The sequence below is a fragment of the Athene noctua genome, chromosome 2 (assembly GCF_965140245.1).
Source record: "Athene noctua chromosome 2, bAthNoc1.hap1.1, whole genome shotgun sequence".
Lineage (NCBI taxonomy): Eukaryota > Metazoa > Chordata > Aves > Strigiformes > Strigidae > Athene > Athene noctua.
Genome location: NC_134038.1, coordinates 150137977 through 150161727, shown reverse-complemented (window position 1 = coordinate 150161727; position 23751 = coordinate 150137977). Strand labels below are relative to the sequence as shown.

The 23751-nt window shown below is 43.6% G+C and overlaps 1 protein-coding gene across 3 annotated transcripts in view; it reads right to left on the bottom strand.

Moving 5' to 3' along the window:
• NEK11 (NIMA related kinase 11) overlaps window positions 1-23751 on the bottom strand; it is a 124178-nt gene that overhangs the window by 614 nt on the left and 99813 nt on the right. For 2 of the 3 annotated variants that reach the window (XM_074900640.1, XM_074900645.1), the window contains 2 exons: window positions 21858-21912; window positions 19477-19575 (listed from right to left, as the gene is read on the bottom strand). In XM_074900640.1, coding sequence (XP_074756741.1) covers window positions 21885-21912 — 28 coding nt within the window. In that variant the 3' untranslated portion in view covers window positions 19477-19575; window positions 21858-21884. Of the gene's footprint in view, window positions 1-19476; window positions 19576-21857; window positions 21913-23751 lie in introns of those variants that run through there. The other variant, XM_074900641.1, reaches the window with a different exon arrangement.

Genomic DNA, 23751 nt, shown 5'->3' with positions numbered 1-23751 from the left:
GGATCCAAAAGAGTTGAAGTCCCTTGGCTCTGTGGACTAAAAAAACTAGGACAATTTAAGTCTCTGAGCTTTCTCCTTGGAGTCATGAAGTTCCTAAAAATGCTGGCTTAACATTAAGGTAGCAGCTGGATTTCATGAGATGGGAGAAAATAGCACCTAGGTCTTGGGGAGAAGGAGTTGTGGGGAAAAAAGGGACTCATACTGAAAAAGTCACTGGCAAATATCTAAACGAGTATTTCCTTTACCCCTGGATCCTGATTTCCTACAGCATATAACTTCTTGCCTATACACGATAAATTTCTCCTCTGCAGAGTCCCTAACGTTTAAATTAGAGACAGTAGGCTTAAACCTGAAGGAAATTTTTTGGGCCAAGAAGTTGTGTATTTTTTCCAACTATATTATCTGATTTCATAAAGGGACCCCACTTTATCTATTTTCATTATTATTTTCTGTTTGGTTTCATGCAATTTGTAGAAAGTTAATGTTAAGGCTTCTGGAGAGCTACTAAATCTGTTGACACCGTCAAAAGTTATTAGAGGGAACAGACTAAACACAAACACAGCACGACTGTGCAAGACTTTCTTTGGAAGCCAAATTTAAAAGCACTTAAATCTGAGACAGAAGCTCTCAGAGCTTTCTGACCCAACAGATTTTGCATTACAGAAAAAGTGAGCGATTCCAGCTAAAACACTGAAAATGCTTATATAATCTGCTGGCTCTTAGTGCATGTCATCTTGGCTCCCTCAAGCGGCTGGTCCCAGAGAGTGGACAGCTTTCCTTGTGTTCCAAAGCACAAGTGGTTTCCTCTGAGCACAAGTGTTAGAGGTCTCTGCTTCAGAGATCACAGGTTCAGGCCCTGCTAAAGTATAGCCTGCATTTGTGTGCAGTCACAGTTTGTTAGAAACTGGTACCCAGTGAATAAGCTCCACATAGTTCTGAGGTCTCTGCATCCAAGAAAGACTGAAGGGACTGGGACAGTCTGTATTTTTTTTTACATCCATTTTCGTTTTCATGTCATCCTCTAGAGGACTGCCTTGCCATTAGTACTTTTCTCTAAATTCATAGACAGATCCTAATGGTTTTGCTGCTGATTGTGGTAAACCTTCATTAGCTATACTAGCTGAGGTCTGCTCTAAAAAAGGTTGTCTGGGGACCCGTGGGACGACATCCTGGCTGTAATATCCTGAAGTTCAGCAAAACCAGATGCAAAATCCTGTACTTGGGACAGCCCTGGGGTTTTGGCCAACTATAAGGAGTCGCTCTGTGGTGGAGGAGCAGCTGAATGGGAGGCAACACTGCCTCCTTGCAAACTTTAAGAGCAGCGGACATAGGCTGCAGAAAGGAGAAGTTGAAAGAGAGGACGCACAAAAAAAAAAAAAAAAAATCACTGTGAGAGAGGTTAAGTGTTAAAGCTTTGATCCTTTGAGATTTTTCAGTACCTGGATGGATAAGGCCCAGCTCTGATTTGGGAGTTATCTCTACTGTAGATTGAGGTGAGACCAGATGATCCCAAGCTCCTTTCTGACCTCTGTTATTCTGTGATCCATGAAACACATTCAGGGTCTGAATTTTAATGTTGTTTGCTGCAGGATTGCTTTGAAAGTACTTCACGCACTGGTGCAGACCCTGACACCCAGCCAGCCAGCCAGCCAAGCTCAGCCTTGCTCTTGACTTCCCTCTCCTCTTTCTGCCATGCTGTGCAGGGAGGCAAGCTTTATCCTAAGTGCTTTAGCCAGGTTTTGACCAAAATATGCACCTACCCTCCAGTGGCTGAGGCCACAAATTATCTTAAAACTCAACTGTTTTTTAGCCCCATGGAGCTTAGTATGCATTGATACCTTCAGCACTGACCCAGCTGCTTAGGCTGGCTTTGCTGTCCCCATGCATGGCATGTGAGGATGTCTGAGCACCAGGCGGCACCTGTTTTTCAGGAGATGCTGCTACATCAGAAACCACATTGGAGAAACAGTCAAGTCCTTCAGGGATGTTTTGCCACATGAAACTCGAGGACTCAGGGCAAATTCATGAGGGCATAAGCCTAGTTTCATGGTAAGAATTTGCCATGCAAGAAGATGGAGACAGGTCACCTCTGCCCTCGTGAGCAGACAGGCTCTGAGTTCACTGGTATGCACACTTCTGGTGAGACAGATCTCTGAATTTATCTCCTTTCAAAAGGAAAGCTTTGTAAGTCACCTTTAATTTATTAGGTCTTTTCTCAAAGAGAGGACTCATCTTACAGTCCCTCATCAGCCACTATCTGTCTTCTCTGTTTTAACAGTTTTTCACATCCTCACAGGCAGAGGTTTTCTGGGTTTCTTCAAGGACATAAAAAGATTGATATTTAATGCTCACCAGTGCAATATGTGTTGCTTTAGTCTTATGAAGTAGGGATGCAACTTCACCTGTTCTGTTTGGAGATCAGATGGATGGTAACAGGAATGGGCACATAAAGAAGCGAGAAAACCGTAATACAAATGCTGAACCTGAACCTAAATCACATTTTTCTTGTCATAGAGTAAGACCTTTTGAGTGTTTATTAACTAGTCATACTTTTAAGCTAAAAAGCCAGTGTCACAGATTATCTCTGCTTCTGCAGTATCACAACAAGCTCCTGGAATTCAGCATGCAGCTTTCCATATAGACAACTCACTGAGACCTCTTTAAGTGAAGGCTTCCCACTTCATTTATGCATCAGAAAACACAGAAGATGCTGCAACAAGTGCTGAACAAACTTGTGAATTTTATCTTTCCTCACTTTTTTTTTTTTTTTTTCCTAGATGTGAGAACTGGGTACGGACTGCAAATACATGATGCACTCCTCTAATCAGTGTGGGGGGTTTCCTGCTTTGGTTCAAATTCTAGTTCAAATCAGAAAGAACTTTTAAGGCAAATCTCCTTCACTCATGGATTGTCATCACTTCCCATGCATTGGTTTGCATTATGGCATGATTACAGAATGCACAAACTGGAGTTCTTTCAGATTAAACCAAACTGGAAAATGTGGGACGTACCTCATGAGTTCCAGCCTCTAATGGTCATTGACAGGACCAGATTGGAGCTCTTCCAAAGTAAAGTATTCTGATGGATAGGGCCAGCTTTGGTCCTTGGTACCAGTTCCATCACTCTACAGACCTACTCCTATTGCACTGCATTACTTCTTAATGTAGACACAGCCTTTTCTCCACCAATTTTCTGCTTTTGGTTCCTTGTGCACATCAGAGTCTTCATGAGAAGCTAGATAACAGTACTCTTTCTTACTCACCAGTAAAGGTGAAAGATTTTGTATATTCTTTTACCTCTCTACTTTCAGGATATACATATGTTAATAGACCATTAGGCTTAGAAACGGAGTGAAGATACTCAGGTCCTGTACTTTTAAGAAATTAAAACGCAGGACTTGCCAATGATAAGACCAGGATATTTTCAGACATAAGTTTAGGATCTTCTTGTGAGACAGTTAATAAAATTGACTTGATATTTTTTTCCCAAAGACTAAGGTACATACAGTACCATCAATTGTGAACACTTGCAACACGCTTTCTAAGGACTTGCAGTCTGCTGATTATGTAATGCTCCGCAATTTGGAAAATCTAAAGAAAATAATAATTTTGCCCCAGACACCTGGCTTTAGGCTTTGGTTTCTGGCTTTAGACTTCTAAGAGGAAAAATGTTGGTCAGCATGCCCTTAGGAGTCTTCCCTTGGTCACTGTGTGTGACGCATCAGAACAAAAATAACACATGTGAGAGCTGGGACTAGGCTCTGCCTCTGCAAGTGAGAAAAGCAAAGGGAGGGAGGAGACTCATATTCTTCCCAAGCCTTGGACACCACATCCCTGTTTCACTAGTGTGATTTTCATGGATTTACTTGAAAACACACTGCTTGGCTTATCTGCTTTAAGTAGCTGTTTCACTAATAGAAATTGAAGGATCCTCCAAACACCTATTTCCATTTCTCTGAAGGGAGGTATCATGCAGGATGTGGAAAAGCACCAGAGCAGCTATGCCTTCTTTTCTTAAAATAAACTCGCATTTCAGAGCAGTGATGACCAGGGGAAGTAGAGTTGAAAAAAGCATGTATAATGCCACTGAGAACCCCAGGTATGTTGCATTATCCTTGGGCAGGCTTGACAGGGTGGCTCCATCAGCCTAGGTCAGTGTAGCCTCAGAGTTACAAGGTGCAGCCTGGGTTCTGGTGCCTGGCAGCTCTCTGCATATGTGCAGTGGAGCACGACAGCCCCCATGAACCAGAATGCCCTATGGGCCTGTGAGGGTTGCAAGCGCATTTTCTCCAGCCTTTGCTGTTGCAGGTTAGCCTGGCAGCTGCCCAATCTAGCCAACATTTCAGTAACCTCTGCTAATTAATCAGTTAAAAAAGCATGTTTCTGCTCTTCCAGGTGTGAGGGAATTTCTGTGGACACATACCACTGACTTCCTGGAAAGATCAAAGACAGGACTTTAATGTTCCCAGCAGCCTTGACTTGCCTGTGTAAGGGTTTAAAATCTCTCTTGAGAAGCCAGGAGATCACTATGGCTATTCTCTGAAAACACTTTCCTGACCAATGCACTATCCCTGAAAGGCAGCCTGCGAGGGAGAGCCTGAACACATTGTCACGCAGGAATAGTGATAAAGCTGAACTACATTTATAAGTAACCCAATATTACTCTTGTGTTTGTCATGAGATTAGACTCCTGTCGAGCTAGTTCTCACCTCTATTTGCATCTTTGTGGTGAGAACAAAGCAAAGACAAATGATGACTCCCAGTGCTGGTCAGGGGCCAAGATCAGTTCCCTCTCTGTCAAATAATTCTTACAGGGTTTTTCATAGAACCATAGAATTGTCTAGGTTGGAAAAGACCTTTTAAGAACATTGAGTCCAACCATTAACCTAGCACTACCAAGTCCACTGCTAAGCTATGTCCCTAAGTACCACATCTACACAACTTTCAAATACCTCCAGAGGTAGTGCCTCCACCACTTCCCTGGGCAGCCTATTCCAGTGCTTGACAAACCTTTCAGTGAAGAAATTTTTCCTCATATCCAGTCTAAACCTCCCCTGGCACAACCTGAGGTCATTTCCTCTTGTCCTGTCACTTGTTACTTGGGAGAAGAGATTGACACAAGGTGGGTCCTCACTACAACCTCCTTTCAAGTAGGTGTAAAGAGCAATAAGGTCTCCCCTCAGCCTCCTTTTCTCCAGGCTAAACAATCCCCGTTCCCTCAGCTGCTCTTCATAGGACTTGTGCTCTTGACCCTTCACCAGCTTTATTGCCCTTCTTTGGACATGCTCCAGCACCTCAGTGTCTTTCTTGTAGTGGGGAGCCCAAAACTGAACACAGGAATCGAGGTGCAGCCTCACCAGTGCCGAGTACAGGGGTAAGATCCCTTCCCTGTCCCTGCTGGCCACGCTATTGCTGACACAAGCCAGGATGCCATTGGCCTTCTTGGCCACCTGGGCACACTGCTGGCTCCTGTTCAGCTGGCTGTCAATCAACACCCCCAGGTCCCTCTCTGACTGGCAGCTCTCCAGCCACTCCTCCCCAAGCCTGTAGCATTGCATGGAGTTGTGACCCAAGTGAAGGATTTGGTATTTGGCCTTCTTGAGCCTCACACAATTGGCCTCAGCCCATCGCTCCAGCCTGTCCAGATTGCACTGTAGACACCTCCTACCCTCAAACAGATCAACACTCCTGTCCGACTTGGTGTCATCTGCAAACCGACTGAGGGTGCACTCGATCCCCTCATCTAGATCATTGATAAAGATATTAAACAGAACTGGCCCCAATACTGAGCACTGGGACACACCACTTGTGACCAGAGAGAATATGTGTGAGAATAGGCATGTGTGTATATCTTTGATTTAGATTAAATGCTATCTCAGTCATTTATTTCTGAATGACTTCTTTTTTATTACATGCTCCCTATTCCAGCATGAAAAGAGCTAATTTACCTCTTTCCTCTTGCTCATTCCTCCTTCCCATTGCTTTGACAAGAGGACTGCTGGTTGTTCAATCATCTTGTTAACGTCACCAGGCAGCCCACGCTCTGCTCTATTTTGGTGGGTCACAAGGAATTCATTACTCTTTTAAAAGTGGTCAATACAGGACTTAATAGAAGGTCACTGCAGAAATTATTCCAATGCATAAAAACATGAATGCTAGTGATACCAGCAAGTCCACACAAACCTGGTGTGTGGTGGTAGCTTTTGACAGTGAACTGAACACACACCAAGCAAGACTTACATCACGTAGGAGAGAAATGAATCCATTTTTGACCCCTGGAAACTCAGTCATGGCTTATTCTTGAAACCATTTAACCACCTCAGACTTGAGTAGGCTCCCCAGTACACACCTGCAGCATCTGGCACAAGTTGTTGACATCAGAAAAAAAGAACACCAATTGCGCAAATGTGCGTGCCATTCAGTGGCACCCAGGATGCCAAGGGAGAGAAGGGCTGACAGCAGTGGAAGCAATGTTGAGGTGGAGGCAAGACCTGATTCAGGGTGAAAGCATATGAACTCTTCAGTGCACACTGAGTTTGGGTGGGAGCAAAGATGTTATGCAGCAGCGAGGAGTGCATGACTCTGCTGAGGGACCCTGCTGTATACAAAACACTAATGGTGGAATATTGGGTATGAGAGCAGAGAACAAGTCACCATGATGATCTGAGAAGCAAAATCAAAGAGTAAAATAATAAACTTAGTAAAGCAACCCAATTACAGTGGAAGGCCACAGAGTTACCACTGCAGTCATGTAGGGCAGTCCCATGATAGTCGGGGTGCCCTGAGGGTGTGGGAATTATCCTGTCCTTGATGTGAGGCAGACGTGGGGAGGGAGCTTAGCTCCTTACAGGAATGGAAGACTGGGGGGGGGGGTTTCCCCTCCATGCAGGTGGGTGCCCTCTATCCCCAACCCCTCCCCAAGAGACAAAGTGAAGGACAGGGACTGAGCACAGAAGCTGAAATTGCAACTGGCCCTCCTGAGAGAAGGGCTGAAGAGAAGAGGCCTCAAGGCCAGCCCATGACACAGAATTACTGAGAAACACCCATAGGCTGTATGAAAAGCTCCTGAAAGTTCAGTCAGTCTGAATTACATCCCCTTGCTCCACATTTCAACCAAGAATATAAATATTTCCACTGAGATGAATGAAAAGCAGAAGGAAGACACTAGTGGATCTTTGCATTTTTCCAAAACATATTTTTCTTCCATCATAAAGGTATGGTTATCTTTCCAGTGGAGTTTCAGATGGGAGCAGAGACTGGTCTAGCTAGACTCAGCACTTGTTAAGAGACAAGTCTCATTAAAAGGCACACTGAGTACCATTAAACGACATTGATGTTAATGAATATATATATATATGTGACACCTGAGATTTTAGGCAGATTCCAGTTCCATCTCAGGAGCTTGGCCTGAAGCAACTTGTGCACTGGCACTGGAAGCCTGGGAGGAAAGCACCTTGCCTTCCTGCAAAACAGCACTATCAACCATGACCCATGCCTTACAGTGTTGAAACGTGAAGGCAGTGGGATCACGAACACCCTGCTACAACCATTACTGATGCTCATTAAAAGCTGAACTATGAAAAATGAACAGTTTAGTGCAACAGCATGAGTACAGCTCAGAGATGTTAGCCTCAATGAGTGAAAATGGAGGAGGAAATGCCCTTCACCAAAAGGCTGATGAGTGTATTTTTAGGAAAAAGAGATCAAGGTTGAGATGCACGTAAGAACCACGTAAAGGCAGAACTAGCCAAGCTTCCATGTGGTGAAGAGGTGATAAATGCACTTTATTAAGTTGTTTCTAAAATTGGAGCAGATGAGATAAGCCTTGAAGGAGATACTCATTTAAGATTGATGTGAAGTAAGTGCAGAGAGATAGCTGTTGAAAAGACTGCCATAAACCAGTTCTCCAGGTTGTCATTCACTAACACTCCCTGGTGTTTTCTAATCAAAATAATCTGTTAAAATCAGACTCTGGAGACAGCTTGTCTTTGGCTGCTGGTGCGATTTCTTATAATTGTTTCACATAGTAAATGCTTTAGAAATAAGGATTGTTTGAAGAAGATAGAACTTTGAGATGGATTTTTAAGCTACTATTATTTATAGTGGCAAAGCACTTTATACAGCTTTAAAACAGGAACAAAAATGGTTGTAAGTTACAAAGTAACAGGGGCAGGTCTTTTTGTTATAAAAAACTGCAAACAGCTAGTTAGAGCCACTGAAGTTGCTGATAGATATTCTTTCCACATACAAGTTTGCAGTACATACAGCTGTGGAGAGACATAGCCTTGTGCTTGCACAGGACTATAGCAGTGCTGGAGATAATTAAATGCTTGTAAGCCCACAGGATAAACCGATAACCAGGAACTGCAAAATACTGTGCAGACCTCATGCCAGCACTCTGCTAAGATCCTTGCTGACACAATTACTGTAAAGTTAGTTACCTAAGGCATCAAAGGCTACATTGCACAGAAGAGGGCAGAGACCATGAGCAGCCTGGCAGGGGCTGACTGTACACATGACAGTGCCCTGGGTCTGAGCGCAGGGGGACAAAGTTATAGGCGCTCTATGCTGGAATTGGGGTCACGGAGCTGCAGACCTTGGCTATATCCTGAACCCATGGTTGGTAGGCTCCTCCTGCTGCCTCTCTTTAGTTTCCCAGGATTCAGGAAACTACTTGGAGGGGAAAGACATCTTCCCCGTTTCATCTCCTACTCCATTTTTTCACAATCCCTCCTCAGTAAAACAAGAGTGCAATCACATTTGGTTTTCAGAGGGAGCTGAACTGAAGCTAATCAACCTTCACAAATCCACAGTGTCCATTTCTTGTATGTGCCATAAACTTCTACTCATTATTTGGCCAGTAAATCTGAGAGATGGACAGCAGTCTGTCTCTTCATTACTGATGATGTGGTGCCAGAACAAGCCCCCAGCTTCCCTGGTGTAGTGCCAGGCCTGGGGTAGCAGTTAATAGTGACTTTTCTGAGATGACAATTTGGAATTCCAAGGTGGTTTCACAAGCAAGCCACGAAAGTCATCTTTAACTCTTCCATATTAGTGATGATTTTGAAACTTTTAGCGTGAAAATGCCATCCTCCTGCCTTGCACAGCCTTGAAGTGGTTGCTAGCAGGGTTCAACTTCAGGAATGTTTTCAACTGTAGAACTGTGCAACAAGCACCTTTCATAAAAATAAAAAAGAAATACTAATATATTGATAAGGGTAATATAAATTGCATCTCAGCTACCTGGAAACAATTTTGCTGTGTTTCACTGAAAACCCCCCTGATCACCTATTAAAATATTATAATTTCTAAATGAGGCTTTTAGGTGCTTCTGTGAAGTGCAATATTGCTATAGCAGAGGCCAATTAAAAGTAAATAAGCTTTTATAGACATTTTGCTAAAGGACTTGCTCATTATGGTCCATCCTCAGCAGGAGCACGATGTACTAATATGGTTCCAGCTGCTGCTGCAGGACCTGGGAGGTGTGAGGCTGGTTCAGAGCAATGTGTATTCTAAAGGCAACAGAGGGTAGGAGGCAGCCCAGACACCCTTGGTTGGGGATTGCCCCTGAGGAGAGGGAAAGTCTGTGTGAGTTGGCCAGCGAGAATTCGCTTTTGTAGTTTTCCAAGGGATTTGTGGGTTTACACCCCCATCATTAAGTGGCTCTCTATGGACAGACTATGGGCCCGGAGTGTGGACTGTGGAGCTCAAACAAGAGACATCCATGCCTCCAATCCACAGCTTCTTCAAGAACTGCTTTCCCAATAATCTTTTTATTCCAACTTGTCACAGATGCATCTTTTGTATGGCCCATGTGATGTTTGCAGAGTGCTTTGCTGTGGTGTGTGGATGAAAAGGGGCTATATAAATGCAAATTTAATGTATTCATTTATTCTATAGTGAAGGTTGTACTGAAGGCCAGGTAAATTACACCCACGGCATCTGCCAGTCAGCTCTTAATGTCACCCACTTCAGGAACAATAAGTTTCCATATAATTTGTTAAGCATGATCTTCTTTTGTTAGTCCTTGCAGACTATTTTTAATCAAATTACACTTCTCCGGGTGTTTTCCATCCGGCTGGACCTGCTAGCTGCTGAATTCAAGGAGCCTGACTCATTACTACCTGCGTCATTTGCCTGACCTTGCCACAAGACCTCCGTGGCAGCATAACGAGGGAGGTCCGTCCATCCAGCACAGCCCCGGCTTCTCCCTGCTCACTGCTGAGATCCTCAGGAGCTGAATCTTTGCCCTGAAACTTTAACAGGCTGCAACAAAAGCAAGTCCTTTATCACTTGCCCTGGCTTTACCCAGAGTCCCTTCATTATTTCTTTTACTCCCCTTGAAAGTATATGGCTGTCCCCGGCATTGCTCTCATTATCCCTCTGTGAACACTGGAAAAAGAATGTATTTACATTTCCTGACATGTTTAGTATTCCTGTCATTGCTGACTCCCTGAGCCTGGCCTGACCTTTGAAATGACCTTTTGCAGAAACTCTGTTTCAAACATTTTTTTCTTCTTTGCTGTTATTTCCTGTGCAATTTTGGCTTCATTTTCCACCTCTATTTTTGTTATTATTTTCTTCTGTGCTCTTTTTTGCTCTCCTATATAGATCCCCGGCTGTAGTGATGACCCGGTGGCCCTGTCAGATACTGCTCTCTGGCCTCAGAGTTCCCTGCTGTGAGCCTCATTGCGGTCTGTAATGCTGCTGGGTACTGAGTACAGGGGAATTAAGGTCAGCTACAAGTGAGGCTCAGTACATGGAAGGAAGTTTTGCTTGTGTAACTTAGGAGAGCCCAGATATTCTGCTTTTGGGATGTACATGCAGCTGGCCTCATGCAGAGATGATATGTCAAGAGAAAGACAAAGCTCGTAACTGCCCGCATCCCTAGCACCATTGTTTTGGCCTCGGGCTAAACGCAGCTGCGAGATCCAAAGCTATGTGCACCTGTGGGATGGATCAACCATCTCTTCAGCCTGACACACCTCTGCATTTCTCTGTCCTGGGGCCCACAGTGCTGCACAGGCTTCAGACCCTCAGGGAGTCTGTGAGATGCAGGGAAATTGTTTCATATAGGCAATTGCAAAATTGAATTTTCCAGCTCAGATTACATGGAGAGACGTGAAGCCTTGGAGAAACAAAAGGTGGTTTGTAATACCGTGACCTGTGCAGTAGCTCCAGACTTAGCCCTGAAATTTGGGAAAAGATCCTTTGTGCTGTTGTTTCCTCTGGTTCTGTTTGAGGCTCACCTGTAAGGTGCTGCAGACTCACAAACCTTGTCAAGAAAGTTCTTGGATTTGTAGAGTCAGTAAGTGGTGGAGCCAGACCTTCAGCTGCCATAAAGCAGTAAAACTTCAGTGAAGGCAGTGGATTTGCACCGATTTACATCGGCATAGTTAACAGTTCACAGGAAAAACCCAGTTAATTTTATTCCTGGAAGATATGTGTTCCGGAAAGCAGATACAAAAGCTACTAGCTACATACTAGGATATCCTTATCACCACAGTTTTTCAGTCATCCATCCTCCTTTACCAGTGTAACAGTATTGATGTGGTTCAGAATGGTACCTATTAATTGTTTTCATTATCTCATATTCCCTTTTATCTCCTTTTCCCTAGTAGGCATTATTTAACCAGCAGTGCTGCTGGAGAAGGCTGGTACTCCAGTTTTGTACTATCAGTGAGTGAGTTCCTGGCTGATCAGAGAGAACAAATGCTGCTCTTGCAAAGGTCTCTCCAAATCCTTGGAAGAGGTACCCTTAATCTCTGGGAGCATCTTGAGGAAGCAACCCAAGAAAGACAGATGCAGAGCTGGGCAATGCAAGTTATAGCCTCACTATTGCAAGGAGGAATCTGTTTAAGGAGTTTGGCTAAAGCAGTACAAGGATTACAGTGAATAAGAGTGATGAGAGCAGGAACAGCATAATTTCACCTGGGCAAGCTGAACAGCAAAGACTTCAGCAAAGGCTGATGCTCTTCCAGTGCTGAAAGCTGATACAATGATAACACACCTGAAGGGCCAAGACATTTCTCTCCTGAAACCAAACAAAATGCTTTAGGCTTCTGCTTATTTTTGTAGCCTCGTTTTTGTTTTTTTTTTCTCTATTTTCACGAACAGATGGAGTGCAACAATGCTAATAAGAGTTCATACATCTGACGGCTGTTATGGGAAATAGATGGGGGGGAAGGGGGTTGAAGGACATGGGGAATTTGCCAAACATTTCCTTGGAAAGTGGCATATAGCTCCAATTAATCCAACTGAGCTAATACATCCACCTAACCGTACGTGCCATCCTGCCCAAACACTTCATCCTTAATTACGGGATTGTTTTTATCTTCAGATGGGAACCCAGTGCCTATCTCTCCCTCTGGATGAGGTAGGGAGGTTTGTGCTGACCACGTGACAATCTCCTCATGTGGCTGCAACTCACAGATCAGACACTTTTCACCAGCACAGCTCTGTGAGATTCCTTCAGCTATCCACACCAACTCTAGCCTGGCATCACCCAGTCCCTCCAAAGCCCTCCTTCCCCAGGACTCCCTGGGGACGAAACCCAGAGAAGGTGTCTGTTGGCATCTGCTCAAGCAGAGAGTGATGGGTGAGAAGGACAAGCCTTTGTACATACTTGTTTTCCACGGGTGTCAGGGTGGATTGGCCAGACAGAGGGGTGGTGGCAAATCAAGGAGCAGCTCACAGAGTCAAGTTGCACAGATCATTGCAAGTCTTGTAACTCCACGGAGTGAATCTTAGTTTCTTAATTTAGGTTAGCACAAGAAAGCAGGGGGACACAGTCAACCGGCCTAGCAACTGCCTCACCAGAGGAAAATACAGTAAAAAAGGTTTAAGTTCTAGCTCTACTTTAGAATACTGTTGCAATCATTACTGCTTACCTATCTTTCTAGAGTTTTGTTGTGCCCTTCAACAAAAATAATATTCATTCAACCATTTGATTTCTCTTTGCAAGTTGGGAATACAAACTTGACAAGGACAACGAAATTTAGTAGATTTTTAGTTTGTTTCTGGCTCACATCGTTAAGCTTGAGTGCAGCCCTTGTTGCCAGCTGAGTTCTGGCAGATAGGTTACATTTGAAAACTGAAGTTTCCAGGACTAAGCAGCAGCTGAAGAGGTGTGAATACTGAGATTTGGAATCAGGCATTAAATCTTCAGAAAGACGTTTCCCTTAAAGATTGCCTATTTCTTTACTGGAGCAGTGTGAGAGGCTGCAAACTTGATGCTGCTTCCCGGAGGCCAGGCACACAGCAGGTCTCCTGCCTGGCTGACCAAATCCCAACAGAAGATCGTATAGGCTTGTTAAAGCTCAGCTAGATGACTTACCAGTCTTTTGTGTAGCTGTTAATCAGCTGCCTCTTTCAGTGGCCCATTACTTAGCTAGAAGAAGGAGTTGCATAGAGCCCAGCAGCACAGCTACCAAGAGCAGACCTACTTGTGAGTGTGCTCAGCAGTGCCTTAGTCTATTTACTGGAATAAAACCACAAGTACCAGGGTGTGTACTGCCATCCCAAAACAGACTGTTGAAAGAGCACTAAGTATCCTAAAATAGATATAGTTTTGCTAATTCTGGATTTTGGAAGACATTGTTCTGTGAGTACCACACCTCTGTGGACAACTGAACATATAACAGCAGTGAAAGGCAGCCATTTATAGAGTTCTTCCAACATACCTGTGGCAAAAAGCTGTTGCATCTACAGCGTATTCATGTCAAGACCTCAACAAATTCTTCCCAGGATCTGTGAGCAGTGTGACACTCAGGCAGCACCAGTGCTGCAGTGTTCTCAGCTTTCCCTTCTTATTTAGCCTTTAGTGTCACCCAGCTGAAGTTGGAACTACATTTCTTTCCAACAGTGGCTTACTACTTTCCATGCAAATAAAGCAAAAGGACAAGCAAAAGAATTGGATATTAGGAAAAAAATTTTCACAGAAAGAGTGGTCAAACAGTGGAATAGGCTTCCCAGGGAGGTGGTGGAGTCACCATCCCTGGAGGTGTTTAAGCATTGTTTAGATGAGATGTTGGGAGATACTTGTAGAGTAGGGCTGATGGTTGGACTCGATGATCCTAAGGGTCTTTTCCAACCTGAATGATTTTATGATTCTATGAATTAGCACTTCCCAATTCTGAGGTCTGAAACAGGGGCGCAGAAAATAATCTAATGGGTCAGGCACCTGCTTTCTTGAGTCATTTTGCTTCTCTCAGAGGATGTTGTAAACATGCTGCTTCAAACCCAGTTATCAGTGTGGGGAGGAGTGTTTGTGTGTTTTACAGCATTAAAAACCTCCTTGCTTGGGCAGTTAGGAAAGGATACCTATTGCCTTTCTTCAGACAAGAGCCACGGGGGCTGAGAAGGGACTGAAATGCCCGTGGTTCAAGAAAGGACAGGTGACAGATAAATAGATTGTTCTGGGCTGCATCCAATAGCCTGATGTACATGTAGAGAACAGACAGCAAACATTTGCAATGCTTAAGGTATAATTTTCAGGCACTGCTTATTTCTCACACATCCCTATGTCCTACTCCTCTGACCTGGTAGTCTTTGTCCCTGGCTGCAGGAGATGCTCGACTTGTGCTTAGGGGTTGTCAACAACTTTAGCTCCCAGAATCTGGTCAAGATCTTGTCTCAAGAAATAGCCATGCATTCTGGATTTGGTCAGAGTTTCTCAGCCTGCCCAGGAGCAGCAAGCCTATTCTGGCAAGTTATTATAAATCACCATTTTGGTCTCCACAGTGGATGCTCCATCCTTCCTTAACTGTTTCTATACAGAGCCAGGGACAGTTGTAGATAGTAGCTGGTCTGAATCACTGGAACCAAGACAACAGAAAAAACACAATCTGAATAGGCTTGATCTAATCAATTAATATAAATTAATTTAAGCAGATAATTAAAACAAGTAATGAGAGAGTAATAGGAACTGCAGAGAGAGTAATAGGAACTGCATTTCAGAATCCAGCTAGTGCGTTTGAAATGCTTTTCAAAGTCTGAAACATGCACAGAGTGCCGATACTAGAGATAATGTAGTTAGCAAGGGGACACTGTCTCTGACAGCTTGTCAGTGGGCAACTACTCAGAGGTCTTTCTGAATGCACCCTGCTGAGACCTGCCGGCCTATCTCCCTGGTTCTGGGCAAGCTCAGACACATATTCCTGCCCCAGCTGGGAGTCGTTCCTCTCCAGAGCATCTGCATCTCTGTGGAAGCACGTTGTCACATGCTGTCACCTCTGCATGCCTTCCCTTCCCAACATGCCACTGGAGTTAAGGCTTGAATGCTCCTCAGCATGTGGTCTTCTCAAGCAAATCTGCTGGCAAGATCTGTAGGGAGGGGACACACACACACCTGGGGATGCTAAAATGAAGGAGAAGGAGGAAACCATTTCTTGCACCACTGTTCATTTCAACTTGGAAAACTTCTGAGTCTTTGTTTCTGGGGAATGAATCCAATTAAATTGCAATCTGGCAAGCCTAAGAGGCATCCCCTCCTTTCAACGGAAGCCCTTTTCTGAGCAACATTAGCTGAGTAGGGGAAGACTACACAGACAGGAGCAGCAGCAAGTTGTTTCTAGCTGAATAACTGCAGCATTTCATATTCTGGTGCAGTCATTGAGAGGTGATCATTATTTCAGAAGCAAATACACCGGAACTAGAAAAGACTCGGATTTCTACTTTTGCAATCAGATGTGGCAACACCTCTGAACCTTTTTTTTTTCCCTGATTACCTAAAGGACACTGTAGCAGAATTCAGAAAGATACAGTCAGTCTGCACCTTTTGGCTTGGAAAAGAAAAGCAGACATGGTTGACACTCCCAGTGTGATGTTCCTTAAGAGTACACCTCTCCAACGAACTAACATTCTCCCAAGCACTTTTGAGCACAGAAAAGACCCTGCTGATGAAAATAACTGTTTCTTGCTTGTATTGCTGCATAAAAACCACACCTGCAGAGCTGCCTGGGAAGCCAGAAAGGCTACCACAGGCTACCACTGTGATATACAGGCTACCCTGTATAGGTCCTTTTATTTCACCTACTGAACTCTGCACTGAGCCAAGTGACTTGAACCTTGTAACTGCCATTATTCATACCCATACCAGTGCAGGGCTAGAGCCTGTCATCCAGTTTTTGATTTTCAAACCACCAGAGGCTGAGAATCAACCTCTTTCCTGGTCCTCATGGTTAAACATGCCAACCTGAACATGGCTGGAGTCCTTGCTAGCTGTAGCTTTTGCTCAGGATACAGGAGAGCTTTTGTTGCTTGGTATTTTCCCCAGCATGAGGAATCAACAAGTCATCTTTAACTTTCCATCTTTGCTAAAATAACCTGAGCTATAGGTCTCAGTATATGAGATGCTTGAACACCTTTGTGGATCTTTTTGGCCCCTCTCCATTTTCTCCAGAATTGTTTTCAAAATGAGACCAACAAAATGGTATGCAATACGCAAAGGACAATCACTCAGTTATTCCCACCTTTCTATTTATATGCTTCAATCCTCCACTTACACACACCTTAAAAAATTGTGCTAGCAAGGGTTTTATCACAGCACTACATTAAAAATGCTTGTTCAGTTGCTGATTCAGTAGAGGCCCAGGAACCTTTCCAGGAGTGATGTGATTCAGCATCCACCAACTGTAGCCCAGGAACTGGCCTCTGTCAGGTGTATCATGCTTCCCACCACAACCCATTACAAATCGTTGTGCATCACATTTTGTCAGCAGAGCAATTATACTCAATTTCAGACCATTGATGGAAACACAGAGTGGTGTTGGCCTCGTACCAACACTTGCAAACCCCACTAGAAATAAAAGCAGTTGGATGACAATTCCCTACTGACAGGTAGTTTTTGAGCTGTCAGTTAGGCAGTCTGTAAGCCTCTTAACAGGTGTTTTAGTGATACTGCAAACTGCTCATTTCTTTGTGCTCCTCAGTACCATCCCCTGTGATTTCTGTAGGATCTCAGGAAATCAATAATGTGGGGTCATCTCAGTGGGAATAGAAATTAGACTTGAGGATTTGAGACAGGTGGTGGCAGGAGAGGGAAGGGAGGACTGTAAACTAATTTCTGGTTCAGGGTGGAAATATCTGCTTGTCCCCAAACACTGCCCACCCTACACTCATATTGGGCTTCCTTTGCCAGTCCTGCCTCTGTCCAGCCATCTTCTCTGACAACCTGAAAAACCCATTCCCCCACTGACCTGGCAGCTTGTGCTTTCCTCCCCTCCCCAGACCAGTCTCAGAAAAAAACTCCCATTTTGAGAGCTGCTAATGCCACAGACTGTGAAATGGCACCGAGAGAACGCTGCCAGCTCGGTCACCACCGAGCCATGCCATGGCAGTGGCTAGCTTCCAGTAAGCTGATACAACCAATGTACTGGGTCTTGACATGTAATTTCAAGCGGTGAACAAAAATTTCTCACCAAGGACATGAGCTGAGTGAATACTGAACAGAGCTACCCACAGGTCAGTAGGCAAAGACACATTCAGTGCGAGTCTTTCTGAGTCAAACCATGCTTGTGATTAGTTATGGTGTACACCCACATGCAGTGATCAAATAACTTATTCTCTGCATCTCTTGGCCTATCAAACCCACCAAGTACATCAAACTCAAACTTCATCTTCCAGAGCTCCTGAGTTTAGCTCAATTCCTTCATTACCACCTCATTTTCTTGCCTTCTCTCTCTATTAATGAGAGCAGTCACATTTGTCTGATTCTTCAGCCAACACCTTTGACTTTCTCTATTGCAAACATCCTTTTTCTGACTACTCACAGCTTCATTCTTGTGCACTAAATGCTCTCACATGATAATAAGCCAGTGCTTCTCTGGGAGATGACTGGTGCATGTGGGCTTCCTTGTTCTGGTGTATCCCACTGGTTTGCTCTCTTGCCACTTCACTTCTCATTTATTTGCCCTGGACACCTGTCATAACTTGTTTTTTCACCTCTACACCCTTTGAAGATGGCTCTGCTGCCAAACAGGTACACTGCTGGTGATTCAACCTCTGTATAAAACCATAACACAAAGGTCATTTAATGAGAATAACATGTCAGAGAGCACTGTTTTTCCATGGCGCCTTTTCCCTGATTTCTCTTAATGAAGGAGCTGATATTTCATTGACAACCCTTTGCCAAAGAACATGAGCTTCACCCTCACACTGGTAAATCCTAAAACAAAGGAGTAATCCAAATGGCCTACAGTAAGCCTGCTGCCAGATCAAGGGCTTTATTCTGAATTGAGTTCAAATTCCTCCTGGTGACAACACAATGAAACGCATTCAGTTTATTAGCATGAAAAGAATCATTGCTACTTCAGTATATCTTATTATCCCAGGAAGGGAACTCAGGAAGTCTGCTCTATTATGTTTGATAGCTGATATTAAACTCATCAGACCCAGTTGTAAACTCAGACGCATTTAGTAATACTCTGATATTAAAGGATGCCTGACATTGTGAAATCTCTTATTCATGTTTGATTTTCCGGGTAAGATGAGGAAGATAGCCTTCTCTCCAGTGCTCCCCAGTGCCCTGGCTGAAGTCAGATGTCTTAAGGGATGTGCCCTAAGGACATCAGAAACATGAGGTCAGCTGTGTCAGGCCTATCTGAATTTACAAAGGCTGGCAAGTTTATGGTATTATTGGTACTTAAAAGACTTAATTGCTGTTTTGTTTGAAAGAGAACTTAAAACATTGACAAACGCCCACGGGAACAGTAGGACTCCCTTCTATATTCAGAAATGTATCTCTTTTTCAGAGCTTCCTACCTGCTGAGAAGATGTATTTGTCATCATTTACCAGGGTGGGCTTATAACTCTCTTCAAGGCATTCTAACTCTTCCCTTCTTTATCCTCTGCTCATCTGGAGTTTCTGCATCTCTCTCCGTGCATCCTGTTCGCAGAAATGTTTTTCTCATACATCTTCATCCACACCATTCTTGGAAACATAACCATCTACAGAGTCTGGGGGTGGCCTGCATGGCCCAAGTGAAATGAAATAATCCTTCCCATGTGACCAGCAGCAGTGACTGAGAGTCACTACTCTGCCTGGACAGTCAGCAACTTCTGTGGTGCTTGTGCAGGGAAAGAAAAGTAGAAAGTTACAAATTCATGACAAATTCATTAATTTTCTAAAAGAGAATAAATGCCTAAAGCTCACCTCACCACCAAATGAGTTTTTGTCTTGCTTCCACAATGAGTGTTATGGCTAGTGAGTTTTAATGGGTGTTTAAAGGCTAAATCAGGGGGCAACAGCACATAGCATTTGAGCACATGATGTACTGCTTTCTGGGCTCCACACCTGCAGGCTAGTCGATGCAAGTCCAGTTCCCACTGGGAGAACACATCTACCCAGCAGGACTGCTGTACCGGTTCCCAAAACAGAAGCCAGGATACAAGCAAATCCACTGCCGACACACAGAGCATAATTGGAAACCCTCAGCCTAGCTGCTCGCTCATTAATCAAAACAGATTCATAATGTACCTGGCTCCTTCCGCCTGCTCCTAGTCTATAATTAGCAACTTGTGCGTAGGTAGTGGCACCAGCAAATTGCTTCCAGTCGTCAGTAACAGTAACTTGTATCTGTAAGAAGGATGTGACAAAGGCACAAGGAATAGGGATAAATGGCTACAATAATGCAGAAAGCCATTAACACTAAACAGCAACAATAACCATTCACATCTCAGTACAAGCTCTGCCTTACTTTATATGAGTCTCCATTGCCTTGTCAGAAAAAATTTTCCCAGAAAGAGTGGTCAGACAGTGGAATAGGCTGCCCAGGGAGGTGGTGGAGTCACCACCCCTGGATGTGTTTAAGGGTCGTTTGGATGAGATGTTGGGGGCTGTGGTGTAGGGGAGAACTTTGCAGAGTAGGGCTGAGGGTTGGACTCGATGATCCCAAGGGTCTTTTCCAACCTGAATGATTCTATGATTCTGTAATTATGGACAGAAGTTAGTGGCTGGGGAAGGCAGGCACCACACAGCAGTCAAGCAGGCTTCTTTTACACAGTAGCACCAGCGTTAAGGTTTTACCCTCTGGGTCCTCAGAGGAAAGACTGAAAACCACTGGGCTGGCCCTGAACAAGGGTGCACAGACCCACTCCAGCTGGCTTGGAGTGTCAGGCAGTGGTTCATCCCATCCTTATCATCTGACCCAGGTGCTTGAGTCTCCTTGCTCGGCAATCCAATGAAATTACATCACCTGTGCCATTGGGATTGCATTTCCCTTGATCATCTCCTTTCACTGACTCTGCAATGAGACTGCAGTAGAGGCAGCATCATGTTCTGCCACAGGGGTGCTGTCAGTGGTAGCACTGCCTATGCGAGGTCCCACATTCATATCACCATAACACCCGCAGTTCTTAACGGGTGGAGATGGGATCAAGACTCTTCTTTTGGCCTAAGATCCTGTCGTTACTCATCCCTACCAGGTCCTGCCACCATGAACCTGAGACATGGTCCACACAAGGACATTTAATGGCTTTTCTAGTTAGTGCTGCACAGGGAATAATTTCTTCCTGCTCTCGGGTAGCTCTAAATGAGTTAGTGCTCTACCATGGAGAAATGGAAATGTTCATAGGTGTGAGAGTGCCACTCATTATAATTCATGGGAATTGTCATTAAATCAACACATCCTCAGGTTCTGCAAATCCCTGATCTGTTGCTGGGAAAAAAAAAAAAAAAAAAAAAAGTAAAATCTGTCTAGTCTTTTTGATTGCAAATGAATATATTGAAAGTGTGCCTCATTCTCTTTGAGAAATCAAAGCTTGTTTGATTGAAGCTCATTTTCACACAATCAGCTGATGCAGCTCACACTTCAGACATTTTAAAATTCTTTTTACTTTTCTAGAAAAAAGACATAAATCCTGAAGAAAAGTGTCTTTCTGCAAAGTCATCTGTCCAGGCTTGTAGTCTGTTACATTTTTTGCTGCCAAACTTCAGATTAATAAGATGAAAAATTGTGCATTTTCTGAGATGACAATAAGGATGACCTTTATCCTGTGTCTTCTGAGTATAAGCGCAGTAATAAAAAAGGTGTTTTGATGGCAAACAGTTAGATTCAGGTGCTGATAATACTAAAATACCGTAGACTTATGTTGTAAGAATAATGCCTAAATCGTGCTTCCCATTTTTCATATAACCTTCCAGATATTTCATTATGTGGCAAGAATTCTGAAAAACCTGTTCCTTCTTTTGGCAGCTGAAAACTTAATGCTTTTTCTGACTTATCTTTCTGCTGTTTTGCTTTGCAGAGTCTCTTTAGCTGAAATGGTATTTTTGTCTTGCTGTTTAATGCTTGATGCCTGCCTTTCTTCCTAGGAAGAATTCTTGTTTGCATTTATTTCAAAAGTTCAGAACTAAATTAAAATGTAGGGAACACTTGGAAAGTGTAAAGGAAAAGTTCAGGTCTTAAAAAAGGGAAAGAAAGTGAGAGAAGGGGATGTGACAGAAATATAGTTCAGGTGTCATTTAAGAGGGAGATATTAATAAATAAATAGGAAATACAACCATTGATCCAAAGTTTCTGAACATTAGTATCTATAAAATTTACACCTGTCAGGAGTTTGGAGAGAGAATTTTCTGAAGTGTTACAGGGATGTGGATATTCAGTACACCAAATTTGCTCATGGGAAAGCTTCTTAGAGTCAGACAAATACAAAGAGAGAAAAAAAGAGTTTGTTTTCTTTATGAAAACATTGGAGCCCCAAATGTTTCATTAAGAGTTACCAGATACTCCCCGAGAGGAGAAGCTGAAAGAGAAGCTGCACCAGAGAGACTTGTCAGATTAGTGTCTAGTGACAAAATGTGTGACGTGGAAAAAGAAAGAGAGAAACAAATTCTTATAGTCACAAATCAACACTTACCAGAGTTTTCTGTTGGTTCAGGTTAAACTACACCACAAATGTGCATCCTTTAGAGCTGAAAATGTAAAAAGCAGACACTGTTTGTTAATCAAATCTTAGAAAATTGTGAAATCATGATTGACAAGGCAGTAGGTATTGTCTCCAGCCGTGAACATTCTGTAATGTAAACAGACATAACCTTTTAAGGTATTCATTGATGTAGGGGACCATATAGAACTAGGGACAATAAGCTAATTATGACTATACGTCTTAGATATATATATATATCTTATAGATAGTCAAAGAGTATAGTCACGTAACCACATAGCTTAGAGAAAATAATTAATAGAAGAGGACACCAGTTTCTCTTCCCCAAATGAGGGGGAGAGGAGGAGGCCCTCTCTCAAGGCATCAATTATAGGGAACAAGAATAGGGAATAAGAAAATAGGACTACACCCGTTACAAGGAGGTCCATAAATCTCAAAATGGTTACCAATTAGCTCACGACACCCGTTACAAGGCGGTCCATAAATCTCCTTAGCAATTAGTTCAGACTGATAAGAGCACTGCAAGCTTGCAGGATCACCACATTCCAGACAAAGGGTGAAAGGTACACTATGGGGAGGACATTCATACTAAGCTCGCCCAAAACAAGGCAGATTGCGCATGAGCCAGAAGAGGGGTCAGGAGCTGGTCATAAGAGGAAGACATTGGCCTTCATCCCCACGACCACCAGAAGGCAGAGAAAGACCCCCTAGCAACAAGACAACGCACGTGCAGAGTACAGCAGGGAGTGATACGTGTACTGGAAAAGAGACTGTATAAAAATCCACTATGAGTTTGAGAAAGTTGCGAGCCATTGGTGGAGCGGAGACTCCCTGGCCGCCCCGCGCTGTTCTGCTCATTCATCGCTTGCTAAATAAACGACCTTATGAGTCAATTGGATTGGCTTATTGATTTACTTAAGGCCCTCTATAACAAAAAGAGTGACATTAAGGGAGTGCCTTAATTTCAGGCAGTGTGGGCTGTGTGTTCCCAAAAAAACACATTTTCTGACATCTACCTGTGTGGGGACTTATTTTGATTTATGGACAAGTGCTGCTTTAGATCATTTTCCAGCATTAAGAAGGAACTAGTTACAGATGCATCTGTTCCCACCGATGCTGCTCACTTGGGAGTTCCTGCTGTCATACCATCAAACACCACAGCTTATTAGAGTAGCAGGGGAAAAAAAAATCAGCAGGCAATGCACAGCCCTGCAGCCCAGCCAGGTGAGACTGACAAAGGGAGCTAACCCACCTGAGACAGGTGGCCTGCTCTCCAGGACTTGGCTGCATTTTACATTTGGTCAAATTATGAACACAAACGAAAAGAGGGAGATCAATCTCTGTTTATAGGACTCTTTATATAAATATTAATTACATGTAATTTATCTTTTGATAATATAAATCTATATTAATTTAGTTCAACTGATTGGACCACCAGGCTGTGGCACTGTTGAGATTTCCTGTGGTTGGAGGTCTTCTCAGATCTCTGATTCCCTGTTGCTTCAAAGTGGGGCTTCAAGCTCTGAAAACCTACCTGTTTTATGAGCAAAAAGTCACTGTGCTGTGTTTCACTTGGTACTACAGAGCAGTGTTCCCTCTCCCTTGGCAACAGTGCAGCAGCGGGGCTGGCACCCAGAGCTAAGCACATGTTTAAATGCTTGATAGATTTAGAGCTCATTTTGCCTCCTTTCATTTGGGCCTTTCAGCTATATACTGCTCAAAGTAATGCATGTCCATTCAATATGGTGGATAATAATCCAAGGAGACATCAGAAAGGGCACAATGCTAAAAAGTAACCTCTGAAAAGCCCGTATGCACTGACCCAGTGATGTGGATTGGATTTTCCATACATTGGTAATTAACAAGT